At 42.9% G+C, this 22,933-nt stretch overlaps 1 protein-coding gene across 1 annotated transcript in view; it reads right to left on the bottom strand.

Moving 5' to 3' along the window:
* Window positions 1-253: 253 nt before the first annotated feature.
* Window positions 254-22,933, bottom strand: part of NT5E (5'-nucleotidase ecto) — a 50,015-nt gene continuing 27,335 nt past the window's right edge. Inside the window, exons 4-9 of the mRNA XM_042939294.1 lie at window positions 12,517-12,714; window positions 11,431-11,585; window positions 7,848-7,953; window positions 6,799-6,948; window positions 5,215-5,415; window positions 254-2,471 (exon numbers count right to left, since the gene is read on the bottom strand). Coding sequence (XP_042795228.1) covers window positions 2,308-2,471; window positions 5,215-5,415; window positions 6,799-6,948; window positions 7,848-7,953; window positions 11,431-11,585; window positions 12,517-12,714 — 974 coding nt within the window. The 3' untranslated portion in view covers window positions 254-2,307. The remainder of the gene's footprint in view (window positions 2,472-5,214; window positions 5,416-6,798; window positions 6,949-7,847; window positions 7,954-11,430; window positions 11,586-12,516; window positions 12,715-22,933) is intronic.

Raw genomic sequence — 22,933 nt, 5'->3', positions numbered from 1 at the left:
CTGTATATGAAAGCCAGAAAATGTAAGAGTATTATTTAAAATATCCTTTATTTACTGTTTTCTCTTATCTAAAAATTGCATGCATTTTTCTTCTTGTTTTTTTGGCTGAAAAGGGGGCTAGGGAAGGTTATCAAATGGCAAGGGACTTATGACCAAGAGAAATGATACCAGTGATAAACCATCAAAAGTTTTCCTTCAGTTGTATTGTCTCAGGTTATAATGTTTGCTTGAGAGAAGAAATAACTACCAAAGACAAGGAGCATATCTTCAGTTTTATTGCACAATTGAATCTACAGCTGTAAAGTGAGGTCATTTCTTAAACCACTGCACAATATATGCACATATATTTAGAAAACTTACAAAAAATGTTCTTTAAAAATTTGTGCTCTAATAGGATTCATTGTATTTTACTGGCCAAGCATAAAAAATATACTCCAAATGCACCTTTCTCTAATTTTCCACTTCCAATCCTGTTGACATTTGCTTATAGCTAATCTGTATATGCATAGAACTGAGGGCTTTATTTTACTGCAGCAGCCTTTTTAAAGATGTTATAAAATTTTTAAAGTATATTTTGTATCAAGAGTACTTAATATTTGTAAACATTAACAAACACTCCCTCTCCAAACCTCTAGCTGCTGTTTGCTCACCATTTTTTTTTTTTCATTTATTATTTTTGAGAGAGAGAGAGAAACCACATACAGGGGAAGGGACAGAGAGAGGGGAGAGAGGATCTAAAGCAGGCTCTGTGCTGACAGCAGGGAGCACGACACGGGGCTCCAATCCATGAACCATAACCTGGACCAAAGCTGGATGCTTAACTGACTAAGCCACCCAGGTGCCCCTGCTCACCATTTTTTAAGGTGAAGGCTCCCATTTCTCATTGAAATTTATGCAATGCTGAGCAGGCTCACCTGGTCTCACAACCACCTTAAGCAAGTATTTGTTCTTTTGGTTATAAATCATTTCATCAGTCTGGGTGTTTCCTGAACACCCACTCAGGGGCTCACTCCCAGGCAGGAGTTCTCATATTCATACTTGAGCATGACTTAAGAGTGTCCATATTTGCAGGCAGATCTGACTTCAAACTTATCACGTATAACACTTAAAAATAAATCCTTGTCTCCCCTCTGAGTTTTCCATAACTGCGGTGGGGGATGAGAAGAGACAGAGGGAGAGAGAAAGAGAGACAGAGACTAGGGTAAGTGCTGGCATCTTGCTGGGGAGAACAGGTACAAGTTTAGAATCACACCTTATCTTAAAAGGTTCTCTTCTTATACCCTCACATTAGAAAGAAGGGTGGAAAGAGCACAGAGGCAGAACTGATGGAATCTCATAAAATTATTCACAGGTAATACTATGTATCAGGCACTCTTCTGCTACTCCTTAGCAAATATCTCTTTAACAAATCTAAATGCCCTTTAGCTCTTTTTCTTCCATAATGTAAATATGTCCCCGGTGTCCTGTTCTTCCTTTTCCTTTCTCCCTGCCCCTGGACTATTTTTTGCAGGCTCTAGCCTTTCCCATCATCTGCTGCTGCACTGTTTGTTCCCTGACTTGTTAAAGGCACATGGGTGGCCTCAGGAGAGAATGCTGCCTGTGTTTAGTCCATGAAACTCAATGTAACAACAAGATCTAAAAAGGGAAAAGTTAGAGATATGAAATAAAGCAGAGACTTGTCATCCAGGAGCTTGATGCCATTGACAGTTATGAGCAGAGGAGACCATTAAGTATCTTTCTGAACAGCAACTGGATGTAGTTGAAAGAGTCTGGACTTGAGGTCAGAAAACCTGGGTGCAGGTCTTAGATTTGTCACTTTCAGCTGTATGGCTTTGAACAAGTCAGCTCTTTCTGAGTTTCAGTTTCCCTGTCTGCCAAATGGGAAAAACATCGCCTGCCTTGCCCACCAAAAAAAGTTATAGGCATCAAATAAGATAAAAACTGCCTTGTAAAGGATAGAGTTCTATGTAAACATAAATTGTTTGGTGGATTAAAATGGATATTAAAAAAATGATTTCTGTGGTTTAAAATGGTTAATATAAGTTTTATTAAAATTTGCATATGTAAACTAAAGATGGTTGGCTCTCCCCTCAAAGGGCTCATTTTCATTTTTTCCTGTGTGTTCAGTGACTTGCTGATCCTGAGTAATGATGTCAGTGTCTTCATTTACAAGCCTCCAGCCTCAGCTTCTGGGGTCCAGCAAAGATGGTCTGTGCCATCACCAAGCCAGTTCCTAAAATGCAGACTTGAATCTCACTTGAAAAAAAAAATGCAGTTCCACACATTAATGGCAAGAGGAATTTTTGGCTACTGGTATAAAACAATGCTCACTGCCAAAAAGGAAAGAAATGTTAGAGAAAAGCTTCCACGACAATGACTTCCTGCAGAAAACTTGATCCGACCTTCAACTGCTGGATAAATTACTTTCATTTTTAAGATGTATCCAGAAACCACGTTGATATCTTGATCACCTGGAAAAATATATACATTACTTTAACTACAGAATAAGTAATTACCAATTAAGAGTAAGAGGTGGGAAAACCAACGTATTTCTCTAAAGTCTTTTGTAATTGTAAGAGGGAAGATACTACTTTCATAAGCAAGGATAAAATGTCACAAAAGACAAGAAAAGTGATTACAGGTGCAAAGAATTTGATTGCTTTTTCATGTTCCAGATGTGAAATGTGCCCACTGTTGACTACTAGACAACTGGAGGGAATAGTCATCTCAAAAGGTTGTTGACCTTTAATATTGCTTTTGAACCACTCCAAAACAAGGGCATTAGGGAAATGGTTGAGAGCAATTAGTTGAGACATAAAAGTGGCTTTCTTCTGCTTGCCTGGTCAGAAGTCATTTTTGCATAATTGACAGACAATGGAGACTTCATTTCCAAAAGAGAGGAGACCTGATAAATACTAATTGCCTATAACTACAACAAACCCATAGGGACCTGACAAAATTTTGTTTTAAAAATATCACTCAACAGAGCATATATCTGATAAGCAGTTAATACCCAAAATATATAAAGAACTCCTAGAACTCAAAAGAAAAACAAAATAAAAATCTGATTAAAAAATGGGCAGAGGATCTGAATAGATTTTCCAAAGGAGACCTACAGATGCCCAACGGATACATGAAGAGATACTGAACATCACTAATCATCTGGGAAATGCAAATCAAAACCACAGGGATATCCCTTCTCTGTCTAGAATGGCTATTATCAAAAAGACTAGAAATAACAAGTGTTGGCAAGGATGTGGCAAGTGCACCCTTGTGCACTATTGGTGGGAATGTACTTGATGTAGTCACTATGGGAAACAGTATGGAGGCCCCTCAAAAAATCAAAAATAGAACCATTGTATGATCCAGCAATTCCACTTTAGAGTATTTGAAGAAAACACACTAATTCAAAAAGTAACATGCACCCCCATGTTCACTGCAGCATTATTTATAACAGACAAAATAGGGAAAAAACCTAAGTGTCTGTGGTAGATGAATGGATAAAGAAAATGTGATTCCACACAATGGAATACTATTCAGCCATAAAAAGAATGAAATATTGCCTTTTGCGATAACACGGATAGACCTTGAGAGCATTGTGCTAAATGAAATCTATCAGAGAAAGACGAATACCATCTCCTCTCACTTGTATGTGGAATTAAACAACAGCGACAAAACCAAACTTGCATATATAGAGAACAGACTGGCGGTTGCCAGAGGTGGGGGTAGGGGGGTGGGAAAAATGGGTGAAGGGGGTTAAAAATCCAGACTTCCAGTCACAAATAAGTCATAGGGATGTAATGTACAGCATGATGACTAGAGTCCATACTGTATTGCATATTGAAAGTTGCTACAAGGGCAGATCTTAAAAGTTTACCTCACAAGAGAAAAAAAATTTGTGACTATGTATGATATTAACTAGACATTGTGATGATCATTTTGCAATACATACATATATTGAACCATGTACACCTGAAATTAAAACATTGTGTTATATGTCAATTATACCTCCACAAAAAAAATACACTAATATTTTTAAAAAGAACTCTGCAGTGGTTCTCATCCCTGCATTAGAATTGCTGGAAGAGTCTTTTCCCCCAACACAATTATATTGGAATCTCTTAAAAGCTGGGGCCAAAGTATTGATATTTAATTTAAAATGCTCTCCAACTAAGTCTGATACACAGCTAGGGTTGAGAACCCTTAGGGCCAAGGCTTCCTCAGCCTTCTATGTGAGCTCCTCTCTCAAACTTAATCAGTCTGGGTTTAATCTGCACAGCCCCCAGCCTCTGTCTCATGTGGGACCCAAGAGGACACTTCTGTAAAGCCTGCGCTTCCATCATCTTTCATGGAATGTGCAGAAGTAGCTAGCATCTTTCCTGGCAGGAAGGCTGCCTCCTTTGCCCTGGCTCTGCTCTCCACCCTCCTTGAAACAAGAGGCTGAAACAGCAGGCCCACCACAGGAAAGCTGACAAGGAAGTACCAGAGCTCTTTTCTGGAAATGCAAAGTTGTGCACATGCTTTATAAGCACGCTGGCTTCTGCCCTAGAGAAGAGGAAGGGGTAGTATATTCTATCAATGGATCAATGGACTTCATGCATGTGAAGTGGTTCTTTTTTTTTTTTAATGGCCCTGTGCTGGTGGTATCCTCTGGGCCTCTGTGGGACTCAAATCTACCATCAGCCGACTTCCATATGATTTTTAAAAGTGAGGTTGCAGTATAATGACCCTAAATGCTGCCAAAAATACTGAGGTCAGGTGTGGTTGTTCCTTTCAATACTCCACCAACCCAATGTGCTAAAAAGGGGGAGGGGAGCACAGCCCATCTACTCCTACCTGACCTATTCACACTAAAAGCTTCAAGAAAGCTTACAGGATTTTCCAGATCCAATCTAAAGTTCTAGAAATGAGGTTTCTCATTAAGTGCAAAACCCATTGATATTTCACAATTTAAATAGCTGTTTATACATACTTAACAGAATTTTAAAACATTTTGGGCTTGGATGGGTGGCTACGTGTGCCGAAGAGGGGTAGGGCACATATTCTCCAAAGCATTGCTGCTATTTTCCAACAAAGCGGGAGGGAGGCGGCAACAAAGGGGCAGGATCTGATTTCTGGCACTGCAGTCCTGGCATCCTGAGTAGCTTCCCTCTTTGGCCCAGTTTTGTTCTTGAGTACTTTGGAGTAGGGAGAGGAAGAGACACTTGTGCTTACCAGAGTCGTGTCTTAATGCTTCATCTTTTATCATCTGGAATCCATCTCCACCATTGGCAAGGAAGCTTGGAAGGATAACCTTATATATCTCATCCATTCTGAGAGGCTCATAACTGGGCACTCGACACTGGGTGCAAAGAACATCCAATTTGACCACTCTGTCCCCAGGTTTTCGGGAAAGATCATACACCACATGAATTCCTAGAAAAGAAACGAATCTGTATGTTTTCACTGGATCCAGAGGGAAATTTCTGTTTTCTAAGAAAGAGATTTGGCCAAAATATGGAATTGGGGCACTCGGCTTGGTTTTCACTGAGTCTGAGCTTGAGTGAAATTTCAGCAAGAATTGAGGTGACATTGCAGCATTTGGTTAGATTGCGTTTGCATTTCTTGGTTAGGTTTATCCTTGAGTCTTGGGAGGTCTGAGAACCACTGGGAGGAAAACTGGCTCTGCTTCAGTATGGGTAAGGGGTAACAGTGCAGGGAGAAACCACATCTTTTTAAAATCCTAAATGAGTTGGTCAGCCACTTGGTTCAATGGCTTTGGAAAATGAGAAATAGATGAGAGGTACAGAATATTTGTTCTAATTTTGAAGACTACTAAATGATAATAATTTGGGTTTGGATGACTTTCACAAGACATGTTAACTACCCAGCACTGTGATGGAGCACCAAAACCCTGTTGTCCCCCCAAGTCTCTCCTGGAAAAGTGCAGAATGTTTGGGTTACCCCACAGGCATTAGGCTATGGCTCCACCACCATCTGCAGCTCCCCCCCTCAATCCAAAGAGTTGGGGGTTCTGTAGAAGGAGGACTTGACAAAGCAATCACACTATCAAGTGAGGCCCACCATCTACAGTAAAAAAAAAAGGGGGGGGCAAATTATGGTATCAGTATCAAGGTTATAAATTTAACGATTAATTCGTTGGACTGTGGAAGTTATTACTGACAAAAGTGTTTCACATTCACAAGTCCTTGGCAATTTGGGAAGCATTTATTTTCATTCAGTTTTCACTGTGATCCATGAGATGAGCAGGGCAGATGTTTTCAGAACATTCAGAGAGGTTGAAGACCTGTCCCACGTCACAGTGGAACTAGAACCAGGTGTTCCGATGTGTCTATGTAGTCGGCCGCCCCTCCCAGACATCATCCTCGCTAATACTGATTGGATATTGAATTCCTTTGAACCTCTGCATGGTACCAGGCAATTATGAATAGAACGGAGAATGGTGGTTTTGGTTTTTTTCTTAAAAAAAAAAAAAATACTGAGTGTTTAAACAACTAAGATTTTAATAGAAACTAGACCTCAAGTCCGCTGACCTGCTTAGAGTCTGGAGGGCCAGCTCCTATAGTGAGTCTATCTGACATCCAAATCAGGTGTAGCAACTACTGCTCATTGCCAAGGCATTGAGGCGTTGACCCTGACCTAATCTCAGTTGGTCTGGGAGCCCATGACCATTGAAAGACTATGCATTCATGTTGGGTGGGGGGAAAACCTAAAAAAATCTGGCAGTGGAGGTCCTGGGGAGTGAGGAACTAAGCCAACCAGCAGGACAAACCCACTTCACTTCAAAGGGTGACTTACCGCCCACCTGCAGGAACTCTCCAGTAGACTGGCCATAGCGGTACACGCTGTGCTCAAAGGCCGCCTTCAGGGTGGAACCTTTTAATTGGACCAGGTCAAAGGTTCCTCCAAAGGGCAACACAGCAGCCAGGTTCTCCCAGGTAATTGTGCCTGATGGTAGTTGTAGATGGGGTGAGAAGGAAAACAGCTTGAGAATAAGATTACCCCAAGACCAGCTTCCTTTAGGGTTGGTGGAGATGAAGGAGACAAGAGGCTATTGGAAGGCTATTAGTACAGCATCAGCTGTGTGAGTGGTTCCTGACACTCAGGGAGGGAATGGATTCAAGAGGCCTCTGGCCATGCTCTCAACCACTGGGCAAGATGACAGGTGCTTATAAATGGCTGTGGCTCCAAAGTCACCAGTGCTCTGCCCTGGATCTCTGGCTTATAGCTGGGTCTTCAGTGGGTGTTGAGCATTGCTCAGTTCCTCCAGACAGGCAGTGTGTCCCTGCCACCTGTCCTTGTTTGACAATGAGATGAGCTTGGGGCTTTACACTGAGACTACCTGGTTTGACAGCAGATCAGGGAAGACTGCAAGAGCGGTTTGAATATCTGACTAGTTGGTTTGTTTTACCATGCAAGATCCTGGATATCTGTAAATGCACTAAAAGAATTTAATCCAGTAGGGTGTTGTTGTTTTTTTGTTTTGTTTTGTTTTGTTTTTGTTTTTTTCCAGCACAGAACATGGACAGTTTGTCCCTTTCTCTTTCCAGGTATCAAGGAGGCGGCTGTTGGTAATCAGCAATAATTAGTATTTGGTTTTGTGTGTCAGAAGTTTAGATCAAGATTGGGTTCCATTCACCCTCGCTCTCCACTCTGTGTGTGAATACATATGAGAACACACAAGCATGTGTGTGCCCTTCTGCTTAGGCACTGACTTGAGTAGCAGTTAACCGAAACTGGAGAGGCTGACATTGTGGTACATGGCTGACAGGACAGATGAGCTGAGGCCACCCAGGGGCACGGTCAGAGAGAAACCTGAGCTGACACCCTGAGCCTGGGAAGCATACCGTTGTTCCGCTCGTCAATGGGTGACCGAATGCCACCTCCATTTAGAATGCACATGGACACATGGTTCCAGGACACTTCATCCGAGTGTCTAATGTTGTTGTTAATCTGCAACAGTAGCATGAATTTACATTAGTTATTCTAGACCTTCTTCCATAGTATCAGTTTTAGGGATTTGGTTATCTCTACCATGGAAATAAAGCTGCTTCTTCCTGCTCCTGTGTTCCCAGAGATTTCTCAAGTATAGTCAGTCAGAACTAGTTTTATGCTCTGAGAAGCAAAAATAAGAAATAGTGACCAGTCCCGTGTCAGACTCTTAGAAGCAAGTAGCCCTGAGCCCCCTTTCCTAAGACCCTTCTACTCTCAGGCCAGTGGGCATTAGCAAAACTGGCTCTTGTGTCAGGACAGGACCTCCATGCAAATTGGTCCACCATACCTCTCCTTCCCCACCTCCTCCAGGCCCCACACTTGCTCCTGAAGGTGTGACCTGAAAACCTTTCCACTCAGGACCTCAAGCCAACAAGATCCCTGGCCTCCATGTCAAATTTCCAAGTTGGCAATTTTGGAGGCACAGAGATGGCCTCCTGAAATGGGTGAATCCGTTTCATTCTTTTCTTTTACAAAATATGTGTTTAGTTACAAGAAATAAAATGAATATATTCTCATTTGAAAAAAAAAAAAATAGCGCAAAAGCAAGTGTTTTCTTAACACTTGCCTCTGCCTCTTAAAAGAGAGGTAAGCACTGCTAACAGCTTGTTTCCTTCCAGACTTTTCTCTAAACATTCCCATACTGGCTACTCTTTAGCTACTTTTTTTTTTTTTTTTCAAAATAGGATTCTTCTTTAATATTATGATTTTTTAAAGTATAATGTATTGTCAAATTGGCTAATATACAGTGTGTAAAGTGTGCTCCTGGTTTTTGGGGTAGATTCCCATGGTTCATTGTTTACATATAATACCCAGTGCTCATCTCAACAAGTGCCCTCCTCAATGCCCATCACCCATTTTTCCCTCTCCCCCACCCCGCCCCCATCAACCCTCAGATTGTTTACTGTATTTAAGAGTCCCTTATGGTTTGCCTTTCTCCCTCCCTGTTTGTAACTTTTTTCCCCCTTCCCTCCCCCCATGGTCTTCTGTTAAGTTTCTCAAGATCCACATATGAGTAAAAACATATGATATCTGTTCTCTGACTTATTTCACTCCGCATAATAACTTTCAGTTCCATCCACCTTGCTGCAAATGGCATGATTTCATTCTTTCTCATTGCCAAGCAGTATTCCATCATAGATATAAAATACATCTTTATCCATTCATTAGTTGATGGACATTTAGGCTCTTTCCATAATTTGGCTGTTGTTGAAAGTGTGGCTATAAACATTGGAGTACATGTGCCCCTATGAATCAGCACTCCTGCATCCTTTGGATAAATTCCTAGTAGTGCTATTGCTGGGTTGTAGGGTAGTTCTATTTTTAATTTTTTGAGGAACCTCCACACTGTTTTCCAGAGCGGCCGCACGAGTGCAACAGTGCAAGAAGGTTCCCGTTTCTCCATATCTCTGCCAGCATCTGTTGTTTCCTGAGTTGTTCATTTTAGCCACTCTGACCAGTGTGACCTGGTATCTCAGTGTGGTTTTGATTTTTATTTCCCTGATGATGAGTGATATTCAGCATCTTTTCACGTGTCTGTTGGCCATCTGAATGCCTTCTTTGGAAAAGTGTCTATTCATGTCTTCTGCCCATTTCTTCACTGGATCATTTGTTTTTCAGGTGTTGAGTTTGGTAAGTTCTTTATAGATTTTGCATCCTAGCCCTTTATCTGATATGTCATTTGCAAATATCTTTTCCCATTCTGTCAGTTGCCTTTTAGTTTTGTTGATTGTTTCCTTTGCAGTGCAGAAGATTTTTGTCGTGATGAGGTCCCAGTAGTTCATTTTTGCTTTTGTTTCCCTTGCCTTTGGAGATGTGTCGAGCAAGAAATCGCTGCGGCTGAGGTCAGAGAGGTTTTTTCCTGCTTTCTCCTGTAGGGTTTTGATGGTTTCCTGTCTCACATTTAGGTCTTTCATCCATTTTGTGTTTATTTTTGTGTACGGTGTAAGAAAGTGGTCTAGTTTCATTCTTCTGTATGTTGATGTCCAGTTCTCCCAGCATCAGAGACTTTTTTCCATTGGATGCTCTTTCCTGCTTTGTCAAAGATTAGTTGGCCACACATTTGTGGGTCTAACTCTGGGTACTCTATTCTATTCCTTTTGTCTATGTGTCTATTTTTGTGCCAATACCATACTGTCTTGATGATTACAGCTTTGTAATAGAAGCTAAAGTCTGAGATTGTGATGCCTCCTGCTTTGGTTTTCTTTTTCAATATTACTTTGACTCTTTGGGGTCTTTTGTGGTTCCATACAAATTTTAGGACTGTTTGTTATAGCTTTGAGAAGAATGCTGGTGCAATTTTAATTGGGATTGCATTGAATATGTAGATTGCTTTGGGTAGTACTGACATTTTAACAATATTTGTTCTTCCAATCCATGAGCATGGAATGTTTTTCGATTTGTGTTCTATAGTTTCCAACATACAAATCTTTTATTCTTTGGTTAGGTTTATTCCTAGGTATTTTATGGTTCTTGGTGCAATTGTAAATGGGATCAATTTCTTGATTTCTCTGTTGCTTCATTATTGGTGTATAGAAATGCAACCAATTTCTGTACATTGATTTTGTACCCTGCAACTATGCTGAATTCATGTATCAGTTCTAGCAGCCTTTTGGTGGAATCCTTTGGGTTTTCCATGTAGAGTATCATGGCATCTATGAAAAGTGTCTTTAGCTACTTCTTTTGTGTGACTGCATACAAAAGAAGAGCCAGCACTGGTCTGACCTTGGGAAGTGCAGACATTGTCATTTACTTGGCAGTCAGTTATTGAGAGTATATATATCGGGCACTGGGCTCCAGGTACCAAGCACAGTGCCAAGCACAGACAAAGAATCAGCCTCCTGGGTGCGGACTTTGGTGGGAGTGTTAAGTCTGGCCTGGGGACCCTGGTTCAGCATGGCTCCCCAGGGGCTGCCAACAGCCAGTCTCTTGTAGACAGGTAGACAGTGGGGTGTTTTCTTGAGCGATCTATTCAGCCACAGGCCTTATTATAACTGCATGTCGTCATTCTCTGCTTGTGAAGGAGGCTTCCAGTCACACAAGGCCTTGTTCTCCGGATCCAAGAGGGCAGATCAGTGAGACACTCTGGCCAATTTAGGCCCAAGCAAATGTGTTTTATCTACTATGTCTACATCTTCAGAATAGTGAAGTTTCACGTATTCAGATCATCTTACAAAAGGAAAGCAACATCCAAAATTCAGACATCCAAGGTGAATACCTATCAATAAAGCTTTCAGTTCTTGTGCAATAAAGTGATGGTCAACTGGTATAGTTTAGGCCCCTTCCCAAGGTACTACTCAGTATGAATCTACCCCAAGCTATTGTATGCATATTAATTTTTAAAGACCTTGAATTTTGTAACAGGCTGTCCCTCCTTGCAACCTTCCTCCCTCCCCTCTTCCCCTAAGCACAGGCCCTGCACTCCTGGGGACCACTCACCATGGCATCACAAATCAGGTTGCCCATGTTGCATTCCTTAAAGCGGCATGACTGAGTGGAGCCATCCAGATAGACAATTGTTTTCCCTAATTCCTGAGTAGAAAAACCGTCTAATTTTATCCTCCATTTGTTAATGTCTGCTTTTATGCTTGGATCTAGAAAAAAGTAAAACAGAAGAAAACAAAACAAAAAACAAAAAAATCAGGTTGCCATTAAGGCAGATCTCACCCTGGCCTAAATTTTGGAGAAGGAATCAAAGATCATTTAGCTTACCTGTTGTGACTATACATTTCTTTACCCTATTTGTCTACATTTTCGTTTTGACTATAAAATTTCCTCAGAAAATTCTGTTCCTTGGTAATAAGACTAGGAATGGATCTGAACTTAAAGATGCACTGAGTATCCTAACATCAACTCATCACACCTGAATGAGCACCTGTGGACCCACTTGGGATAGCATTGGGGGGGGGGGCGTGGGGAAGAGTGGGGATGATGAAAGGTCCCCAGGGCAGATCTACAGGGCCTTCTGAGGTTCTGCTGTGCAGTCCCGGCCTCTCCCTCTGGCTGTTGAGATGGTCTGTGCTGTGAGCACAGGCTCTGCAGGGCACCCCACTGCCCATCTCTCCCTGGTCCAATCATGGTGAGAGAGGCCCAGGGCTGTGGTCATGTACACCACATGTAAACAGGTGACATAAGATGTATTTTATTCTGAGTCCCAGACAAAAAAGTAAAAAAGACACTCCCTCATGTGATAAAGAAACAGAAGCCCACTGAGACTGGGCAACTTGCTGTGGGCACACTGCTGGTGGTGGGGCTTTGGACCCCTTTGCAGCTCTCCTCTGGACATGAGCTGAGTGGCTTTTCCATGCCTGGACAAAGCTTGAAAAGACACAAGAGGCAGTGACACGGTGTCTGATGCTGAGAGGAACTGGAAAAGCAAATGGGATATTGGGCATTTGAGTGTATTTTCAATCTTCTTATCCATGAAGAGGGCAAACTTAAGAGAGAATTCAATTCTTTAAAGGTGTTACAGCCTTGCCCTGAAACATTAACAACAAGAACAAAGTCCAGCCATCATTTACCCACCTTCCACAATGCTGCTGTTGAGAAGAATGGGATTTCCATGCGAAGCGATGACATTTCCTTTTTCATCAAACTCAACCTTCAAATAGCCTAAGTATTTGCCAAAAGCATAAGCCTGGACCACAGGAACCTTCCGCCCATCATCGGACGTGACTATGAATGGGTACTTCCCAGCTGGCACCTCTTTGGAAGGTGGAGTGCCTAAAACAGAAGAGCCAAAGCTGATCAAGTCAGCCCTTGTACACAGCTTGGCTGCAGGCCAGCAGGCCACAGGCCAGATGACAGGGAATTCTGAATTGATGATGTGCTAGCTGCTGCCCCACATAGCTTGTCTTTCAGAGCTGCGCTTGGACATTTGCCCATTTCCGAAGGCCCTTTTGGCACATGAATCCTTCCATTTTCAACTCAGCAAGTGTTTGGTAAGCTCTTCCCACATCTATGGTCCTGCGCCCGGTACAGTGGGGGACACAAAAACGCGGTGGGGCCAAGATTATCCCAGCTCTATCCTGACTCAAGCTCAATTCTCAATAGCTGGGTAGAATAGCCAAGACACTTCACTTCCCTGTATTTCAGTTTCCTCACCTGTAAAATGGGCGAAATAATGATTCTTACTTCACAGGGTGGTCTAAACTTCCTAGCACAGTGCCTGGCACACAGTAGATAATAAATGTGTATTTCCTTCCCTTATGAGGTGATGACAACCTCTAGAAACCCTAGACGTACAATCTAGAGCTTAGGATCCTTAGTGGAACATGAGTAGAAACAACTGAGCCTGTCCTCAGGTTTTGCTGCTAAAATTGGAATTCCTTTAGGTGCTTTTCAGAAGAGCCACGTTAACCCTGGCAGTCAACTGGCACGCACACTACTCATCCAGCCAGACCTCATACAGGATAGATTCTGCCGACTTCTGTCTCAAAGGGGTTCCCTGGGGACAGCCTGGGAGCCAACTCAGACCCAGAGGCTGAGGGGCTCCCCCCACCACTGCCTCCTGGACACACGCTTGCACAAGGGTGGGGAGCCCTGCCGTATGGGGCACAGGCCCTGGCTTCTAAGCACTTGGCATGTTTCTGTAAGTGCAACGCTCCTTCAGGCACACTGCAGTTCACATCTTACCTCCAGAGAGCTAATGAGCCCAGTTTTGAATCACAGATTATAGGTGGCTCAGTTGCTTGAGCGTCTGACTTTGGCTCTGGTTATGATCCCATGGGTTCATGGGTTTGAACCCTGCACTGGACTTGCTGCTGTCAGTGCAGAGTCTGCTTTGGATCCTCTCTCCCCTCTGCCCCTCCTCCGCTCTCTCTCACGCTCTCTCTCTCTCAAAAATAAACAAACATAAAAAAAACCCAGATACCCTTGACCCATTACTCTTTCTACTCACCCTCCAAACACCCTGGCCAGTCCTTCCTATTAGAGGTTTACAGAGGGCCCAGGAAAACTTCAGCACATTTGTTACTCACATGGATTGGTTATGAGAGCTGGCCCAGAGCCAGGCTGTGCACTAGATCTCATTTAATCTTCTAAGCATTCCATGAGGCAGGTTCTATTACTATCTCCACTTTACAGATGAGAACGTTGATTGTCATAGGCAATCAGTGTGACCAAGGTCACACTGGTACATGCGTTATGTGCAGTATGGCTGGTACGTGAAGGAGAGCAGACTGAAAGCGGGGGTGAAACTGGAGCTTCTGTTCTCTCCACTGCCCGACACAGCCTATGCTTGCTTGTCTCACAATGCCTGAAAAAGTCGGTTGCCAAAGGTTGCTCACTAAATCCAGTGCTGCACCTTTCCACCCCAAGCTGTTTCTGGGTCTCTCTTTTCACCTAAGACAAGCTGGGGTGGATATCATGAAAACCTCACTCCTTCTCTCGTCCTATAGAGCAGCCCCCATTCCAGCCTAATACCAAAGAGCAGAAGTGCAGCAAATACCAGCACCTCAGAAGCAGGAAACAGCTGTTGCCCACTTTAGTTTCCCATTTTCTTGCTCCCTCTGGAAAAAGAAAAAAAAGAAAAAAGACCAAAGTTTTGGAACTTGACTCTTACAAAAGCACCTGACTGGAGGCCCCGTGCAGGGCTTGCCCCATCTCCACCTGTGGTGTACAATCTCATGGGTGACTGGCAGCTGTCAGCCCTAACAGTTATAGATGATCTCACGCATTGCAGAGGAGCAGGGAAGGTTAACACAGTCATCATCCTCATTCTGCTCTGCACTGGCTCTTATTTGGGCAATCCTGGAGCCTGGACCAGGGCTGGTGTGGTAGCCCCTTCTCACCTTCTCACCTGGGGAAGGTTAGAGACAGTAGTTCCTCCTATGAACCCAGAGATGCAAGTGCAATTGGGAGGTGCAGTTCCCAACATGTCCACGAGATGGCAGAGAACACTTCGTCCAGGAGGAAAAGGCACTGTCAGTTTTAGAAAGGACCCTGGCAGTTTCCTGGACACCCCAGAGAAGGGCAAGCCTGCTTTTTTTTGTTTTTTGTTTTTTGTTTTTAGCCTTTCTTATTCTGCCTCACAAAGACATAATCAAACTTGAAATGAGTGTAACAGGATTTCGAGGATACAGTCAAATGCCTCATCAAATCAGCATGCACTCTACAAATAGGAGCTACTAACCCCAACTCCAGTCTGACAGGGGACATTCTCCGGTTCTGAAAGGCCTTGATGTTCCTTTTGTTAGAACATAAGACATATCATCTGCTTCTTAAAGGGACTTAATCAGGAACAAGGAGGATGCTTCCCAGAGGCTGAGGAAATAGCTGGTCCAGTTTGGCTAGTGTCTGCCTCCTTCACAGCTGAATGCTCTCTGCGTCTCTGCAGAGTTAGTGGCTCTGTTAGAAAACCACTAACAGAGAAAGCCATCCAGGGCTTCACATTTTCCATGCTATTCTATTCAGCCAAAGATGCTCATGCCCAAAATATTATTTCCGCACAGAGCCACATGTCTGTCTTTAGAAACCCAATTTGTCATCTTGGCAGGAGAGACATTATTCACCAGAACTCCCTTCCAGCCATCTAGTAAGTAAATAATCTGGGAACCAAACATGGAGAAGCCAAGGAATTGTGGGCTGACATTTAGAGTTGGTAAGTGGGGCATTTCCTAGAATAGCGTGAATGCCTGACGGAACCCGCCAGGGTTCTGCCCTGGGGGCCTTGGCCACAGCAGCTCCTCAGGAATGTGACAGTTCTAATTACAGGCCTGGGCAACTGCCCTGCCAGTAGGCAGAAGGGGCCAAGATGATGGATCATGTGACAGAGGTGCCAAGAAGCAGGCCTTTGACCTGGTTTTCAGTTGGTTAAATATAGTATAGAATGTTTCAAGGCAGTCCTTGCTACAATTTTATTGTGTATGGGACCGGTTTAAGAACTTCCATGCTTCCTATGTGGTACATATATGCAACACAATATTAGCCATAAAAAAAGGATGAGATCTTGCCATTTGCAATAACATGGATGAATCTAGAGGGTATTGTGCTAAGCAAAATAAGTTGGACTGAGAAATACCACGATTTCACTCATATGTGTAATCTAAAAAACAAAACAAATTAACAAACAAAAAGCAAAATCGGACCTATAAATATAGAGAAAAAAACTGATGGTTGCCAGTGGGGAGGAGTGCAGGGGTTGGGCAAAACAGGTGAAGGGGACTGGGAGACACAGGCTTCTGATTATGACATGAATAAGTCACAGGAATAAAATGCACAGCATAAGGAATATAATCAATGATATGATAATAGCCTCATATGTTGACAGGGTAGCTACAACTTGTGGTGAGCACAGTATAATGTATAGAGATGCTGAATCACTATGCTGTGTACTGAAACTAACACAATGTTATGTGTTAAGTAGACTCAAAAAAAAGAGCTTCCATACTTCCTATGAAAGGACCAGATAAAAGTAATTAGTAATTAGCATATTTCACACCATTGCTTCTAAGGGAGAGTCTCTTTTTTAACTTACTTGGAAGTGGTTGGTCTGTCTACTTCTCTACCTCTCCTCAGGCAAGCCACACTCCTGGTCAGCATTATCTTGTGCCTGGGTTACTGAGATGGCCTCCTAACTGGTCTGTATGCCTCTTCTTTGCCTCTTTTTTAAAAAAAATTTTTAATGTTTATTTTTGAGGAAGAGAGAGACAGAGTGTGAGTGGGGGAGAGGCAGAGAGAGAGGGAGACACAATCCGAAGCAGGCTGCAAGCTCTCAGCCATCAGCACAGAGCCCGACGCAGGGCTTGACCTCACAGACCACGAGATCCTGACCTGAGCCGAAGTCAGACGCTTAACCAGCTGAGTCACCCAGGCGCCCCTTTGCCTTTCTTTTTTTTTTTTTTTCAAGTTAAATTATACTTTATTTTTTATTTATTTTTTTGATTTAGGTGGTTTTATTTTTATTTTTTTATTTTTTAATATATGAAATTTACTGCCAAATTGGTTTCCATACAACACCCAGTGCTCATCCCAAAAGGTGCCCTCCTCAATACCCATCACCCACCCTGCCCTCCCTCCCACCCCCCATCAACCCTCAGTTTGTTCTCAGTTTTTAACAGTCTCTTATGCTTTGGCTCTCTCCCACTCTAACCTCTTTTTTTTTTTTTTTTTTTTTTCCTTCCCCTCCCCCATGGGTTTCTGTTACGTTTCTCAGGATCCACATAAGAGTGAAACCATATGGTATCTGTCTTTCTCTGTATGGCTTATTTCACTTAGCATCACACTCTCCAGTTCCATCCACGTTGCTACAAAAGGCCATATTTCATTTTTTCTCATTGCCACGTAGTATTCCATTGTGTATATAAACCACAATTTCTTTTTTTTTTTTTTTTTTTTTTTTTTTTTTTTTTCCAACATTTTTTTTTTTTTATTTATTTTTGGGACAGAGAGAGACAGAGCATGAACGGGGGAGGGGCAGAGAGAGAGGGAGACACAGAATCGGAAACAGGCTCCAGGCTCCGAGCCATCAGCCCAGAGCCTGACGCGGGGCTCGAACTCACGGACCGCGAGATCGTGACCTGGCTGAAGTCGGACGCTTAACCGACTGCGCCACCCAGGCGCCCCTAAACCACAATTTCTTTATCCATTCATCAGTTGATGGACATTTAGGCTCTTTCCATACTTTGGCTATTGTTGAGAGTGCTGCTATAAACATTGGGGTACAAGTGCCCCTATGCATCAGTACTCCTGTATCCCTTGGGTAAATTCCTAGCAGTGCTATTGCTGGGTCATAGGGTAGGTCTATTTTTAATTTTCTGAGGAACCTCCACACTGCTTTCCAGAGCGGCTGCACCAATTTGCATTCCCACCAACAGTGCAAGAGGGTTCCTGTTCCTCCACATCCTCTCCAGCATCTATAGTCTCCTGATTTGTTCATTTTGGCCACTCTGACTGGCGTGAGGTGATATCTGAGTGTGGTTTTGATTTGTAATTCCCTGATAAGGAGCGACGTTGAACATCTTTTCATGTGCCTGTTGGCCATCCGGATGTCTTCTTTAGAGAAGTGTCTATTCATGTTTTCTGCCCATTTCTTCACTGGGTTATTTGTTTTTCGGGTGTGGAGTCTGATGAGCTCTTTATAGATTTTGGATACTAGCCCCCCTTTGCCTCTTTCTAATCCAGTTTCCACACAGCAGCCTGAGTGAGGTTTCTAAAACATAAATATGATCATGTGTTCCCTGGTTTAAAGTATCTCCTGCTGTCGTAGGAAAAACAGGACAATTTTTGACAAGGATATCATAACCTACGTGATGTGGCCCTTTCTTGCCTTGCCAGCTTCATCTAGACCGACCGCCCTGTGCATCAGCAGTCTCGGCTTCTCTCACTCCCAAGCCACACCTGCCTCCAAAGCCTTGGACTATGGGTTGCCACTTGGAGCCAAAGGCCTACATGTGCATTTGTGACATTTGCTTCAGTTTAGTCTTCTGTAAAATGGGGAAAATAATAATACCAGCCTCCATGCTTGCTGGGTGGGTTATAGAAGTTAATGCAGTGAGGAAAGCCTATGTTGGTAAATGCTCCATAAAGATGAGTGATCATTATTTACCAACTTTAGCTCCTGGATGTCTTTCTGATCTCAGCCCAAATGTCAGCTTTTCAGGAGAACACTGTGTGACGATCCCCCAGCGTTGGTCAGGTTTTCCTATAGGTGCTCTCACAGCATCTGGAACTTCTCCCTTCATAGCATGCTTTGTAATTATATATGATAAGATTGATTTGTTTGCATACTTAAAAAAATCTGATCAGGGTCGAAATCCCTTATAAGACAAGTTCCAGGAAAACAGGGGCTGCCGTGTCTCCTGGGTTTGCCCAGCATACAGCAGGCATTCAATAAATGTTTGCTAAATGACTAAGCTTAAGTAGGTCAGCCAACACTTTCCCATGGATCAGACAAGACTTCTATGCTTTCCCTGTAGTGACATCCATATGCCCGAGGGGACAGGGTCTGAGTGCCCACCCCTTCTTCCAACTCCTCTCAATTCAACTTTCTCAACTAATGAGCTGGGTGGGGCTTGTAAAGCAGAACCAGGGCTGGGAGTCAAGAGAATGGGTTTTGGTGCTAGCTCTCTTTCAGTGTGGTTTCATGACCTTAACGCAGACATTCAGCTTAAATTGGGGGCCTAAATTTATCTCCTAAATGTGTAAAACAAGAGATTTGGGGGTGTCTCAGTGGCTAATTTGGTTGAGCGGCTGACTTCGGCTCAGGTCATGATCTCACAGTTCATGAGTTCAAGCCTCACGTCGGGCTCTGTGCTGACAGTCCAGAGCCTGCAGCCTGTTTTGGATTCTGTGCCTCCCTCTCTCTGCCCCTCCTCCACTCATGCTCTCTTTCTCTCAAAATAAATAAACATTAAAAAAATAAAACAAGAGATTTAACTTTTTTTTTTTTTTTTTTTTTTTTTTTTTTTTTTTTTTAGAAACTAGATCTCCTGCATGCAGGAAACCTTGGGGCAATGTGAGCCATAAAACAGACTTCTCATAGTGCAGGCTGAGGTGTGCTGGGCGAGTCCAGCTTCAGGCTCCTGGCCATGGGTGCTCTTCAGGGCACAGTTTGGAGACTATTGCCCGACATGCCCTTGGTGCCCACCTAGTCAGGCCTGCTGCTCCATCCCCGGCCTCTGGTGTAGCTACACCAAGCAGCTTCAAGCATCTAAGACCAAAGGCTCTCTCCTGTTTTCCCAGTCAAGAGGTCTTTGGCAACCAGAGGGGTGAATCACAGTGTCCTTGGCTACCTCTGTATCCAACCATGACACCATGACACTTTAGCTGTCATGTTTCCTTAAGGGAACTCAGTGAGCCACGTAATATTCTCCATATCTGTATGGTGTCCAGATTTACTGCTCAAATACTCACTCTTGGACATTCAGTGATGACTGGGAGGTCTGAAGGAGATGATGAGTCATGGAGCCGTACCCAGAGTGGGCACAAAACCCTCATGAAATCCAGTCCAGGCTGTTGGCCTGAACCCAGTTCTGGCTGGTTGGAGCAAATAAGGGAGTCCTGTACAGTAGGCATGAATTCACTACAAATTCATTCACTCATTCAACATTTACCAAGCTACAACAGGTATCCAGTGTTTTGGATCTCTACTGCTCTGCAGGGTCAGGCCCCAATGTCTTTGCTTTATCTCCATGAGGTCAGGAGACACTGCTTGATGGAGACAGAGTAGGGGAAGGAGTGATGCCCCAGCTGTCTGCCATGCTCTTCTCTTCCCAAGAAGATCCAGCTACACCTATGGCCTAGTAGCTTTCCAGGTACCAGACTTCCCATTCACTTTTTACATTATAGAACAGGGTTTTATATAACAAATTAAAAGTAAATCATAACACTGTCTTATCACTATGGCCTGTTAAAATGCAGAGTCCAAAGGAATGGGATGGGGAGAGAGAGACTGGTTCTCATCTTAACACGACCTTCTTGCAGTTTCATTTACTCACAGTGCTATTTTCAGAAGTAATAACTGTATCTTGCATTTAGTTCCTTTGGAGAAAACATGTGGGAATAGCTCTCTTCCTTGCAGCTTCCAGATTCTGTAAGCCTAGTAGGCCGCACCCCTTCTCTTCATTCTGACATGAGAGCCGTCAGGTAATCTTGGGGTCAGCTCCAAGTGCACAATGGTTGTACTCAAAAGAACCTGGAATGATGTTCAACATTGCAGGGGGAGCAGTTCATGCACTGTTTTGGTCATGCCTCATTTAAAGCTGAGTCTTAAAAAATATGGGCTAGCTACAGTACAATGAAGTTAATTTAATAGGTGGTAACCAGCATTAAAAAAATTAAATAACAGGGGCGCCTGGGTGGCTCAGTCGGTTGAACCTCCGACTTCAGCTCAGGTCATGATCTCACAGTTCGTGAGTTTGAGCCCCGCATCGGGCTCTGTGCTGACAGCTGAAAGCCTAGAGCCTGCTTCGGATACTGTGTCTCCCTCTCTCTGCCCCTTCCCCACTCATGCTCTGTCTCTCTCTGTCTCTCAAAGATGAATAAATGTTAAAAAAATTTTTTTTTAATTAAATAACAGAACAGAAAATATCAGGTGCAATCCAGATTTTTTGTGAAATTTTCTTTCAGGTGTGTGTGTGTATGTGTGTGTGTGTTGGGTTATGTGCATGGCAAGACGTAAAATTCCAAGGGATGTATTATTTTAACTATATTTTTATTTGCTTATCATATTTAACTTTAAGTTATGCTAGTTCCAAAAACAATTTAGAGGAATTTTTGTTTGTTTGTTTTTTTGTTTTTTTAAGTCTGTGCAAATTTATTTAAACAAGCAAATATGCTTCATCCCCTACTGCATCCTGGAATTACCTTCAGTTGTAAATTCATCCCTCAAAATGAAGAGTATTAAACTTGAATGTTTTCATGAGAACAAATTTAATCTGGCTAAGCAATCATGAAATGTGAAATAAATGACTAAGACTACAGAGGCAGTTTTCTTTCAGAGCCTGTAATTATCTACCTCAAGATTTATGTATAAACAAATTATGATATGTATGCCCAAATCTTTCTTTCATCCAGTCATTCATCAGCAACTAAATTCATCTACTTAGCAAAAGGCACATACTGTTTTGCAGTACTTTGTTGGCTGGAACGAAATTGCAGGGACAAAAGGACACAGGCTGGAGCATTAATGGGAAGCCAGGCATGATCACTGAGCCTTTTCAGGCCCATCAGGGCACACTAATCGATGGCCACACATCAAGGCTGTGGATGATCAATTGGTGCTGTGGGACGGCACTGGGTAAGACGGTGTAAAGGCAAATCATGAGGAACATGGAAATGACTTTAGCATCTGAAAGGAGGGGTAGATTCCTTTGCTTGTTTATGCACTGTTTTGCTCATGCTTGATTTGGAGCTGAGTTTTTCAAAATATGGGCCAGCTACCATATGAGGAAATTAATTTAATGGGTGGTAACTGACACTTAAGAAAAATGAAACAGTAGTACAGAAAATATCAGAGTGCATTCCAGGTTCTTCGTGAAAGTTTTCTTTTTGTGTGTGTGTATATGTGTGTGTGTGTGTTTGTGAGCATGTGTTTGTGGCATCATGTACAATGCCTTTCTTAGTATGGTTCGAAGCCAGTACAGTCTGAAACACTATCCCACAGGATGAAGGGGGGTGGAGGCAGACATCTAGGTCCAGCTGTGTGTCTTGTGTTTTTTTGACATTGCCTCAGAGAAAAGCTAAGAAAAGGCACCAAGGGAGGGTTTTTCACAGATCTCATCCACAGAGTTGGGACATAACTGAAATAAGGACAGCTCAAATACTAGGCCTTGTCCTGAGGGGCCTCAGCCACCCCTGTTCATGACATAGGTCAAGTCATGATGACCTTTTATAATAGGGTTGTTTCCATCCTCACTCTGCAGATGAGGAGATCAGACAGAGACAGGATCCCGCCACCACTCAGTGGCACAGCCAGCATGACCCCAGAGTCTTCACTTCTACCCAGTGGTGCCCCATGACTTACTCCGATGGGATTTTCCCTGGTCTGGTGCTCTCAGCCCATCTAACTCCCCTGGAGTTACTTAAATGGCTCCCAGATGTTTGACCGCAACACTGCTCACACTAAGAAATTCACATCACCACCAGTGCCCGCCACTGTTCTTGTCACACTTATGTCCTGCGTGCTATGCACTTGGGAGCTAGCTGTCCTCACCATCTCACATACATCTTTTGCCATGAAACAATGTATGTTCATATGAATAATGTTAAATGCCTAACCTATTTTAGTCTAGTCTGTTAAAAAATTTTTTTAATCCACTAATTTATATCACAACCATTAATGGATGTAATCCAGTTTGAAATTTTTCTCTAGCCTATGTCTAGCAAGAGATAAAATACTTACGAAGGAACTGAATTAGTAAGGAATCAATTATGTAGATACCAGCATTCTTTACTTTTTCTTTTATTTTAGAGAGAGAGAGAGAGAGAGCAAGCAGGGGAG

Source organism: Panthera leo, chromosome B2, assembly GCF_018350215.1.
Source record: "Panthera leo isolate Ple1 chromosome B2, P.leo_Ple1_pat1.1, whole genome shotgun sequence".
Taxonomy (NCBI): domain Eukaryota; kingdom Metazoa; phylum Chordata; class Mammalia; order Carnivora; family Felidae; genus Panthera; species Panthera leo.
The sequence above is the reverse complement of the archived record's forward strand: the minus strand, read 5'-3'. Positions and strand labels throughout refer to the sequence as shown.